A 12,442-nucleotide genomic window follows, 5' to 3' on the forward strand; every position below is an offset into this window, starting at 1 on the left:
TATAACATGACATAGAGCCCCACGAAAACCTCACCGAACCTCCACGCGGTGTGGGGTGGGTGGCACGAACGGGAGGTGCATGGGTGTTTCTAACCTATGCAAAGGAAGGGATTAGCAATCTCTACAACCAAGGAAAGGCTCTAATAGCCTCTATTAACCTTAGAACCGCAACATAACCGCTTTTCCCACAGGGAAATAACACCTTCCGCAGGAAACTAACACACTCACAGGCTCCCACATCTCGTTTAACCCCAGGATTTGACACGCTCACAGGCTTCCACGTTCGTGAACCCTAGGATTTCGTTTTGGATCAGACTTAAAACAAGGATAGAGGAGCGGTCTACAGTCTACACGCTCACAGGCTACCATGTCTCGTGTAACCCCAGAATTTGACACGCTCACAGGCAACCACGTCTCGTGTAACCCTAGGACTCTAACACTGAACAGACTCTAACACGTTCACAGGCTACCACGTCTCGTGTAACCCCTAGGATTTAACACGTTCACAACCTACCACGTCTCTTGTAACCCCAGGATTGAACACGCTCACAGGCTACCACGTCTCGTGTAAACCTATGACTCTAACTCTTAACAGACTCTAACACGCTCACATGCTACCATGTCTCGTGTAACCCTAGGACTCCAACTCTTAATAGACTCTAACACGCTCACAGGCTACCATGTCTCGTGTAACCCTAGGACTCTTAACACTTAACAGACTCTAACACGTTCATAGGCTACCACGTCAAAAGAAGAACATGACAGCGAATCTTACCGCGTTAACCCAATAATGGTTATTACTTATGCAGCTACATATGCAGTTATCGGATAGAGAGCGAGCCCCGTAATTCTTACCGTTTTCTTGATTAAGCCGCTCGGAAATTACACACGCAAGCACACCCAGAAAACACACATTCTGAGATTATTGTTTAAGTTATCATAATAAGCAAACAGGGACTGGCAAATTAAATAACTAGTAGCAGTGTAGTGAATTTTACCTGGAGTAAATGGAAAGTACAAATGAGACACTTTACTCCTCCATAGTTTTCACCTGCAACGACACAGTGAAATGAATAACGCTAGTCGTGATAATGCTAATTTAACCAGACATATAAATATAAAATGGCTATGTAAAAAAAGATTCTTAGTTGTGTCAGGGCTGAAGAGTACCTCACAGTAAATTGAATTGATGACCCCTGAATACTATCAGACTTAACCCAATTTATCAATTGTGAGATTTCGTATTTCAACTCACTCGAGTTTGCTGGGAAAACACTCAAAAAAGCATCGAATTCTGCTCCGCAATTGTCGCACATCGCGAATCGCGGTGACCAATTTGGGTTGGCATCTTTCAGCATTTGCAAGTACTCTGCTATGTTAGAACCTTCCTCTTTACTGGAGAGCCACACAGCCACTGGCTGAAATGTTCACGATTACATTCTTATTGTGATTTCATTCACTCGCTGAATCGAACGAATAGACTTATAATAACGGAGTTATAAATAAAATTGATAACATTTTTGTTAATACCTGAAAGCCGCAGTTGGTTCTGACAGCCAAAATAAACAGCGAGATATCTGCTAAGTCACACACATTATGTGTTGCATCTAAATAAACCGTCATACTGCCATACACGGACAGTAAGTGCTTCATAAATGCTGAAATAGCATTAAGTTTACCGAAAAAAAATAGCAATTGCAAGATTTAAAAGAATCAGAAGAATAAAAACACCAAATTGTTGTTTAATGGTCAGTGAACGATATTTAGCACAAAGTACTCACCACTTTGATACAGAAATCCAAATTCACGATTCTCCTCTGTCGGGTACCGAACAAAGATTAGGCTGTCTTTGTTTTCCCTTTCTTTTTCAACAATTTCTTCTAAACGTTTCATATCTCCTTCCAGTCCAGCTGACAGATTTACGCATAATTAATTTTCAAAATTGCATTAAATTCATTTTAGAGAAATGAATGCCATATCACATTTCTTGCTTGTAACACTTTTAGCAATTAGAGCATCAAGACAAGCAGTACATACAGACTTTTTCTACTTAAATTTTAAGTATCAAGAAAAAAACTACATGACTATTTCAATGTTTAATATAATTCTACCGGATCCGAGACACTACGGCGTGAAACCGCCGTACAAAACAGAACTGTACGGCACGGAGGGTACCGCAACAATTGACCCCCAACAATCGACCCCGACAATTGCCCCCCACCCTCGGGGGTCAATTGTCGGGGGTCAACTGTCGCCCACCCGGCACGGAGATGTAATTAAACAGAACTTACGTTTCCTGTGTTGAATCTTTCGTCTTTTGTTGGCAACAGTTTGCACATCAAAGGAGGAGATAACCGAACTTGTTGCTCCTAACTGAGCCTGGTAATTCATCTGCGCAGTCAGGGTCGAGTCTCCTACTACTCCGATGCTGGTTATTTTTGTAAGGAATTCCGTGTCCTCTGCAATTTTGAAATTTAAGGACAACTCTTTTATAAATCATAGTAACAACAATTGCAGTAAAATAATTATCAATTCATTTAATAATAGATATGCTATCAATAAAAAGAAGGGGTAAGTTAAACAGATTGTTGTGATAGTAAGCCTAAGGATGCACAAACAATTGGAGGCCGGAGGGTTGAAGTTATGGACGTAGGAAGGAGGTAGAAAGAGGTATATAGTATAATAGTGTTTATGACAGAACAAACCAGATGATATAGCGTTCCGTTGTGGAACAATTTTGTGGTTGTGGTTTCTGCATGTTTGATAAACCACAGTGTGAAGCTCAAATTCGGATGTGTCTTCAGCACTTTCCCTCACTGCTGCTATTGCATCCGCTCTCTGCGCCCTGGTAGCTCCTTTAGGAACCTGGTAAAGTGTTATTACTATTACAATTATTGTAAGTTACGTAGAAATGACTATGGGCATGTCTGCGTTCCATTCTCTCGAAATTTGTACATTTCTTTGGTTTAAATTTAAAATTAAAATTGGTCTACTATTATAATCATATAATACGTCTTGTAGTGTCTTATCTTATCTTATCTTATCTTATGAGGATTCGTTGCGACGCAACAAGGCTATCGAATGAGTCGACCACCTTTGTTATTTTACTTCGGCATTACCTGCATTACAATGTAAACCAGCACTTTCAAGGAAGAGCTTTACAAGAAGCCGAAGGATCGTTCCTAAGGCCAGCGACGGTTAAGGCACTATGCCACACTTTCTTCGCCCGAGGCTTCGCTGTGTTGATCAAGCACAGCTCCTCATTTAACCCTCACACCCGATTTCTCGAGAATTCGGCTGAGTGAACCGTGGGGCTACATAGACCACTCGGGATCCTTAGCAGAGCGTCAACGACGCTCACCCCACGACTAGGCAGGCAGTGGGATTCGAACTCGCAATCTCACGATTACAAATCCGATGATCAACCAACTACGCTACCTGGCCGTCTTCGTCCACTATTGGATTTAAAATCGTTAATGTTAGCTTGACTACGTGTCATCCATTCTTGGTCCGATGTTGTTCAATATTATTGTCTAGTTATTGACTATTGATTACATAAACGATCTTGCAAATGTAAGAGATACATCCCAATATATGTTTTTTTTTGCAGATGGCAGACACGTAAAAAAGGAGGAATCCACAGTATTTTGAAATCAAACTCATTACCTTGATAACGATTAACGATTATAGCCTCTCTCACATTCAAGGTAACGATTATTAGGATTCAGAACGAAATAAATAAAATCCTTCCCTTTAAAGTTACAGGATAAGTTCATTAATTCGTTTAGGAACAACGATATTTATTATTTACTCGATAAACAAAAACTTGCCGCTGAAAAGAACGTCGTTTTCTACAGCTCGTAACAGAATTACAAAGAAACTATACCATCTGTTCGAGTTAAGTCCAAACAACATTGCCATCAAATAAAATGAACTGCGATAAAGCATCTTTTAGTCAGTCACTTTATTATCAAACATGTCAATCTTACAAATGTCAACAATCCTAAAATAATTTAGAACCTAAACGTGATCCTTTGTAAGATTATATGTCCCAAAAGTCAAATTGACTTGTACTCAAGTATAAAGTCGAACAATTTACTCCAATAACCACGGTTACTAGCAAGTTCTCTCAAATGAAGAATATCATCATACGACTCCAGCAAGATGAAACGCTTCCAGAGGTCAACCTTCAGGAGGTGTAGGAGGTTACGTCTGTGAGCCCCGAGTCTACCAACTTCACTACACATCTCGACAGCAAAGCACAGCGCAGTTGAGTCAGTCACTGCCATTTTTTAATTTTCACTGCCACGCTTAAACTAATCTACACAAATATTTACTCAATTACGTGCGCAGTGCGTGCTAATAAAATTCTTGGAATTCTACCGCCTTGATACTAATATAAACTGCAAATTTATTATTATTATTGAAGACGTTACAGGAGGAATTAAATTTTAATTAATGCAGTTTTTTTGTTTGTTTGAGGAGCCCTCACTCTCCTCATGTCAAACAATGGCGTTTCTCTTGTCGCTTTTGATATTTTCGATATATTATGATTAAAATGATATAAATTGATTTGTATACTCTCGATACTCCCCATCGCGGGTTTATTAATATTACTTCTACTACTAAATAAGATAAAATAGCACGTATCTAACAAATAAGTGTGTTGTTTTTACAGATCAGTAAAGAAATTATTACCCGGTTATTTGTATAAACTCTGTATTCATACAGTCGTATCTCTGCCTCACACTTCGTACCTTTGATGGTTAGCTTTCTAATCCGCTGCTTTCCCTTATCCTGAAATAAAATGTTTTATGAGATCGGACTACTTAAAGTTCAGAACAGCGCCGTAACTTCTAAGCTTAGTAATAATAATAAATTGAAGTTAAAGAACACCACTATTAAGATATAATACTTTAAATATTAAGCAGTGTTTCAATTAGTCATCCCAGAAAATTTCATGATAAAATATAGGACTGCCGACTGGTAACATGAGAAAAGAATTAACAAAAGAAAGATTTTAAAAATTAACTTATAACCAACATTTATAGGTTTCTTTTTGTTTGAGACACCATGGGGGCACCTCAGAAAGCACTGTCTGCTTTTAACAAAGGGAGCTGCATAGAGTCCACTAGTATTTAATATTAGCCTATTGAGTATGTGGTACATGGTATGCAAATCGGCGAGATGCGAAGGATTGACATCGTGAATCAACGCTCATGTGTACTGTCATAAATTAAATTAAATTGACCATGTTAACGGATGATACTCGTAAAATATTTGTTTCAAATATTTTCCAGACCATATTTAATAGTGGTCAATTATGTTCATAAACGAATAAAGATTCGGTGGAATAACAGGCTGAGCGCCGCCCAGTAAATTTCATACGCATTAAAAATGTAATGTGCTCGGTAGAGATATAAAATGCGCCTTAAAAATACTGCTTTAGAATCAAATTCAATCAAAAGAAAGTATTTTTCAAATAAAGCTCAGTTTAAGCTTGTTGTTGAAAGCATCATTGTCTGATCTTCAAATTGAACTATTACAATGTCTTTACTTTGGAATCACTCCGGACCTGAACCTGAATTGTGAATATTACAGCAATTATTTGTTGATGAATTTTGCCGTAGTAACTAAAGAATTAATAGGACTTTTAAACATGGTCAACTAGGACAGAGTGGATAATTTGGAAGACCTTCATTGGCTGCCTGTTAAAGTTATAATATTCAGAGGTACAAGTTATTGCTTCTTGTTTATAAATTTATGAAGGCGCAGTTTACATCCCCACAGAAAGCACACCAATTAGACACACAACTTCTTTTAAATTTCATGAATCGAGATCAAACCGTTTGCAATTCGTTTTCTTGAAATTGTTGTTTTCTTGAATGTATTAAGAATCAACATCTAATTATATATGTTTGTATATAAATGACTAGGAATACTTTTGAAAGAGAATAACAAGCTCATAAACGATAGTGTCTTACTTCGTTAAAATATCGTGAGTAGCCTCATGAACGATTGTACGATTTCCAGTTCAATTTTGGTCGAGACACATCAACTTTTGGGAGAATGGAAAAAGCTGTGGCAAATCAGGGTTTGCGGTGAATTCGGATTTGCGGTAAATCCGGATTTGCGGTAAACCGGGGCATGGTAAATCGAGTTTTACTGTATAATCATCTTATCTATTTGACTGAATAGAACCAAGGGTGCTTAGAGAAAAAAATCGTTTCAGAACATAGGCCCTCAATTATGGAATAAGCTGCCTTTAGAAATTAAGAGTTGCACGTCATTGAACTCTTTTAAAGTAAATCGGAAAATGTTTCTTTTTTAACAAGCTTGTGATATCAACTCCAAACAAATTTCTTAAGCTGCAGCCTCCTTTGAGCTTGCTGCTTTGAATTGTGAAACTTAGTGAAATTGCATTGATTGGCCAAGTAGAAGTGTGGTTCCTTGGCCTTCCCCTACCCAATTAAGGGAGGCCAATGTAAGCCAAAATAGTTCTGATGGTTGATACTTTAAACTTCATTATGATTAGGAAAATGGCTTAACTTCAATTAAAAAGCTTGTGGGAAATGACTCTCCGACTAGTTCATAAACTCAAGAGAAGCTGTACAAGGTTTGCTAGTTCTAGCATTTCACACACGGATGAAAGAGCCAAATTCACAGGTCAGTTTTACTCAAAACAGTTATATATAACTACTAGTATTATGTACTGCTAGCGTTATATTACTTACTGCTAATAATTATTGTTTATTTGGTCTTGATTTATTTGATTCTTTATTCACATTAAACTCTTACGTGTTCTGGGTGAATTTTTTCTATCTGAATCATGTCTCAGAAAATATTTTGTATTGATTGCTGATGAAGAGTAATTCCTTAATAGTTTTCAATCAGGGTCAAAGAAGACAAACTTCACACATGAACTTAAGTATCTAAATCCTCTTGAGCAGCCTGCTTTTCCTACATTTCGTGTTCTTGACAATCATGGGAATATCAAGACAGATGATGTAAGTTAGTTAGTTTTTGGAATGATAAATATTCAATATCCATGTTGCTTCTGCATCTGATGCATGGCAAAAGCTACAAGGGAATTGAGGGGTTATATCTTATGAGGTATTGGATTGTTAATTCCGAATGAATAAAGTGAGATACCACTACTTGATACTTTTATCTGAAAATATTGGCCAAGGTCTGATTAGAATCAGTAATATAGCACAGCTGATTGTATCTTTGTAATAACTCAATATTCCAGGCACCAAAATTATCAGACGAGGAGCTTGTCAAGATTTACAGGAGCATGGCTCTTCTCAGCAAAATGGATAAGATATTGCTCCAGTCACAACGTCAAGGCCGAGTATCATTCTACATGACTTGCTCAGGGGAAGAAGCTGCGGTTGTAGGTATGTACAGTTACTTGAAGTATTTTCATTTGTTTTTAAGAATACAGTTTAGTGATTGTTATTTATTTCACAATACACACAACCTTGTAACTTACCCTATATTGAAAATGATATTGGCTCATATCGACTTTTAAGAAAATACAATCAGTAAGGATATGAATTATTTGCATTATTCTATTCTAAACGTGCATGTAGAGATCAAATCTGTTGTCTTGTATTGTACAGGTAGTGCTGCAGCACTGCAAGATGTGGATACAGTGTTCACTCAATATCGAGAGGTTGGCGTTTTCTTGTGGAGAGGCTTCACTTTGCAAGATGTCATGCATCAGTGCTTTAGCACACATAAGGTATTTCAGCTGTCAGAACATTTACAGTGAACAGCTTCAATATTTACAGTAATTGCATGGAACAGAACATGATAAACATAACAGGCTGAGTGCTGGCATATAATAATAATATAGATCCTAATTTATACTGAAATACTTGTCTTTACATTAAACTGGTAATTTACTATTTAGTTAAACATTTTTTGATTGTTAATCGCATCAGGTTTAGCATATTTTGAATAAACTAATATCATCCAACTTCCTTGGCCTTAGCCTCTGCCCTCTTAGTCGAAGGTTCATTCGCTAACAGTGCGTTTTTATTGAGTAAGATGTCTGTAATTTGATCTTATAATATGTCCTTGAAAATACTCCCCATGGGAATTTACTGTGCTAAAATGAACACTATCAGGTATCACATGATTAGACCTCTATTCCATTATGTATGAACTGATTTTCAATACAACTGCTGCTGATCAGAATTGAAACTGCAACTGGTCAGTTTCACTGTTTCCATGATTGTTTTCCGGATCTGAACCTACAGTAGTAACTGCAGTAGTAACAGTAATAACAGTAGTATAGTAACTACATATAACTAACTTATATTCTACTTATTTTGCCATGTATTTTCGCACCTCTTTTTATTTTTATTTTCAATTTTATCAACATCGAAAGAAGATTCGTATTGTTTTTCAAATGCAAAACTTAAAACGAAAGACAGAAATTAATCAAGGGACTCGATTTCACCATAAGTGACCTTGATTTCACTTATAGCCACTCCCTTGTAGACCCCAGAGATTGTAGCCAAGGCCGTGGTTCCGTCGAAAAAAACTTCTTGATGGTGGCAGTGTAAGGGATGTCAGCTTTGTACTCGGTACCTTGGATCCAGCCAGTCATCTGGTACTGCCACATTAATGGTGATGCTGTCCGTGGAAGTTTCAGTGGTAGTATCACCAGTTTCAAAGGTGGATGTGGTCAAAGCGCTGATTCTGTTTTCTGTTCTATCTTAATGAGTGGAGATCCTGCTGTGATTTCAACTGCAATTCCAAGCTGAATAGCCTGGCTGAACGTAAAGGACTTCTCTTTTGCTACAGAGTAGGAGAGGGTTCTAGACATTGTCTGTGGCTCTTGAGATTCGTTTGTGATGATTGAAGGGCTCATCTTTACCGGTGCAGTTTGTTGTCTTTCCGCGTCCAAGTCGTAGTTCACACTGTACATGATGATCTTTGATATAGGTTTCTCGGCCCAATAAGAGAGGAACTCCTTGTTTAAGAAGTATGGAGAGGAGGGGAAATAGTTGTAGTTCGATACAGCTCCAAAGCCCCTCACGGACTGCTCGCTAGCAGAGGTTGCTCGAGGCTCCCAGATAGATACATGAGAGTTAGCCCCCATGGTCCCTCCAGACGTACCCCCAGTTGCTGGATGATCCGTATGTAGTGAAACTGCTCTTTACACAGCAGGGACAAAAGGATTTCGCGATTATTTTGGCCAAAAATTGCGATACTGCGAATTTTAACAGACTATACATTAAACTATACATAAAATTTGTCGCAAATAATGGGAAAAATCGCGATTCCGTACATGCTGCGATTTCCTTTTGTCCCTGCCAACGTTTGAGCATTCTTGGTAGGGGGTGTACTAAGTACTTATGCTCTAAAATGATAACCGCTTATCAAATTGTGTTTTCCTTTTGTTGTATTGCTGTATTGATGTTTTTAATCTTGGTTTAGAATGTCACAATACTTTAGTGACCCTTTACTTTTAACGCGATTTCCTTTTGTCCCTGTTACACAGTACACGTCTCCTGCTGCTGGATAACTACTGGTTGTGGCGACACTGCCGAGAGAAACGTACCCTGCAGGCTGCTAACTTTCCAAAGTTGAACATCCTTGTCTGCTCCAGATCCTGTGTCGTTCCAGATTTTCGAGTAGGAGATTGGTTGTCGAATAGAGTCGTCGTTAGCATCTGTTGGTCTTATCATGAACCCGATCTTTGGTTTGGTGTGTGTTGCAACAACAATATCTCCGAGAGGATAGTATTCGTCCTTAGATTCAGCCCTTCAGATGGAACAGTCAGCTGTTGTTCTGGGGTGTTGGAATCTGTCTAAAGGGTGTTGTACGGTTTCTTTTGTACTGTAGTTTTATTTTGGGGGTCGTTGTGACGAGTTAATAGAAGTTATGTAAAAGCTTTAGATCAGAACTGGTTATGCTTTCTGCTCAACTTGGAAGCCATAGGGGCTTCCAACGCAGACGATCATTACTTAGGTTCCACAATCCACACTACTTTCTTAAACGGTAAATTTATCAAAATATTATGAACCATACCAAAATATAAAAATCTTATCACTTACATGGTGGGTGGTCTCAACTCTCAATTACTATTTCGAGTGTACTACTTCTGCTCAGAATAACATTTTATTATTATAGTATCTTTCCATGATCTCAGCAGTTTCGGGGTCGCCAAAAACAATACAGAATGTGACTTTTATCTATTTATTAATTAATTTAATCTATTTATTAATAAATTTAATTTGTTTAATTTATTAAATTTATTAATTTATTTAATTTGGCAGGATAACACGAAAGGTAGGCAGATGCCTATACATTACTCAGCAAAGAAGCTGAACATACAATGTGTTAGCTCTACGTTAGCAACTCAAGTGCCGAATGCTGTTGGTTACGCTTACTCCAACAAAATAAAGGGAATCAAAGCAGTGAGTACCAATTTTATATAATATATCATTTTGCTTTATATTATATACAGTAAGATAGTTGAAACCTTTTGCAGGGCTACTATTATGCACGGTTATTAAAAGCAAGAAAGCTTTTTATACTATGTATATTATCCAAGTTTATATTTGGTTGTCACATTTCTATAAGGAAGTACAATCTTATGATGGTACAGTAAACCAGCTGTTGTTAAGTTTGCTTACTTTTTATTGTCATACGTTAAAGAACAATCTAGAAACTATTAGGATTTATAAAGTTTTAAGCACGATGTAGAAAACAAATATAAGGTTTAAAGGTTGAAGAACGATTTTTTTAGTAATTATGATTTTTTTAAACACCCCGAGGTAGCGTCACAAATGCGTGGTGAATACGACATTCCAATCATTTAATTAATTGAATTAATAACGAAAAATGTCGATCAGAAGAGGAGTCAGCTTCCAACTTAGGAGTTTTACACGCGTATAAATTTTTGTATCATTATTTGACCGTTTACTGAAAAAAAATAACCACGTTTCAAGTAACAGTCACATATTTCAGGTAACAGTCAAATATTTCAGGTAACAGACAACAGTCACATATTTCAGGTAACAGTCACATATTTCAGGTAACAGTCACTCAGTCACGTATTTCAGGTAACAGTCACGTATTTCAGGTAACAGTCACGTATTTCAGGTAACAGTCACATATTTCAGGTAACAGTCACGTATTTTGGTGAAGGAGCAGCCAGTGAAGGTGATGTGCACGCAGCTATGAACATGGCAGCCGTGCTCCGGTGCCCAACTATCTTCATTTGTCGGTAATTTCGCTCTTCTTTATCATTTAACAAAATATTATTTAATTTTCGCCTATCTAATAATCACAGAATTTAACTCTTCAATCTTGATGGTGTGCGATTGTCATGGTGACAAATTATGACCATGACTGTTAACTTGATTTTACACTTTTACAATGGGCACGATTTTAGCAGAATCGAGATGTCCAACAATCTTCATTTGTCGGTAATTTTGCTTATTCTATATCATTTTGTTAATTAATAAACAATATATGGTTTTTTAAAAACAACGCCCAAGTCTAATCTTTCCCTAAAACAAATTACTTCGATGTTATCTAACATATTTATTTCATTATCGCTTATTTAATGATTACAGAATTTACCTCTTGACAGTAGTGTGCGATTGTCATGGTGATAATAATATGACCTAATACAAATTTAGTTCATTTTGGCAAATTCTTTGTACAGAGCGGCATACCTTTGAGACATGTTAACCTTTTCAGTAACAACGGCTACGCCATATCAACCTCAACTGAAGACCAATACGCGGGAGATGGGATCGTTGTGCGCGGATATGGATATGGAATGCGCAGCTTGCGTGTGGACGGAAATGACTTGTTCGCCGTGCACAAAGCAGTGTCCGACGCCAGAAAGGTTGCTCTGGAGAATTCATGTCCGGTCCTGATTGAGTTGATGACGTACCGAGTTGGACATCATTCTACTAGTGATGATTCTACTGCTTACCGGTACGAGGCACAATAATAGTTCTAATGGGTATAATATTCTAATAGTAATGTTCATGAATATCAAGATCACAGCTGTAGAGAAACAGCTGATAAGCTTACAATCAGCTGATATCACGTGATAATATGTAACTTTGCTGTGAATAGGAACTGAATTAACTGAGAGAATACGGATAGTTTCTAGGTTTCATTAAATTTTAATTACTCTGAATTCAATAGCTTATTAATGAGTTTTAATCGCTTATTAATGAGTTTTAATTGCTTATTAATATGTTTTTAATCAGTTCAATAGACGAGGTGAATTACTGGAATAAGGAAGACAGCCCTGTGGGACGGCTGGGGCTGTATCTCATGAAACGGAAACTTTGGGACGCTGAAAAAGAGAATTCATACGCTAAAGAGGTATGTTGTTTCGTTGATACACGATGGAAATTTAATAATTTGATGAAAAGTATGAAATGTTTTCCTTATCTTA

General features: G+C 37.4%; 2 protein-coding genes across 2 annotated transcripts in view; one reads left to right on the forward strand and one right to left on the reverse strand.

Annotated features, from left to right (window-relative positions):
- The window catches only part of LOC134824371 (uncharacterized), an 89,199-nt gene that overhangs the window by 25,653 nt on the left and 51,104 nt on the right, over window positions 1-12,442 (reverse strand). The window lies entirely within an intron of this gene.
- LOC134824370 (2-oxoisovalerate dehydrogenase subunit alpha, mitochondrial-like) overlaps window positions 6,534-12,442 on the forward strand; it is a 33,606-nt gene continuing 27,697 nt past the window's right edge. The window contains exons 1-8 of the mRNA XM_063836266.1: window positions 6,534-6,666; window positions 6,895-7,007; window positions 7,253-7,400; window positions 7,626-7,747; window positions 10,296-10,436; window positions 11,145-11,248; window positions 11,728-11,970; window positions 12,252-12,369. Of these exons, the coding sequence (XP_063692336.1) occupies window positions 6,573-6,666; window positions 6,895-7,007; window positions 7,253-7,400; window positions 7,626-7,747; window positions 10,296-10,436; window positions 11,145-11,248; window positions 11,728-11,970; window positions 12,252-12,369 (1,083 nt within the window). The 5' untranslated portion in view covers window positions 6,534-6,572. The remainder of the gene's footprint in view (window positions 6,667-6,894; window positions 7,008-7,252; window positions 7,401-7,625; window positions 7,748-10,295; window positions 10,437-11,144; window positions 11,249-11,727; window positions 11,971-12,251; window positions 12,370-12,442) is intronic.

This window comes from Bolinopsis microptera, chromosome 12, assembly GCF_026151205.1.
Source record: "Bolinopsis microptera isolate Bmic1 chromosome 12, MBARI_Bmic_1.0, whole genome shotgun sequence".
In the NCBI taxonomy this organism is placed as follows: domain Eukaryota; kingdom Metazoa; phylum Ctenophora; class Tentaculata; order Lobata; family Bolinopsidae; genus Bolinopsis; species Bolinopsis microptera.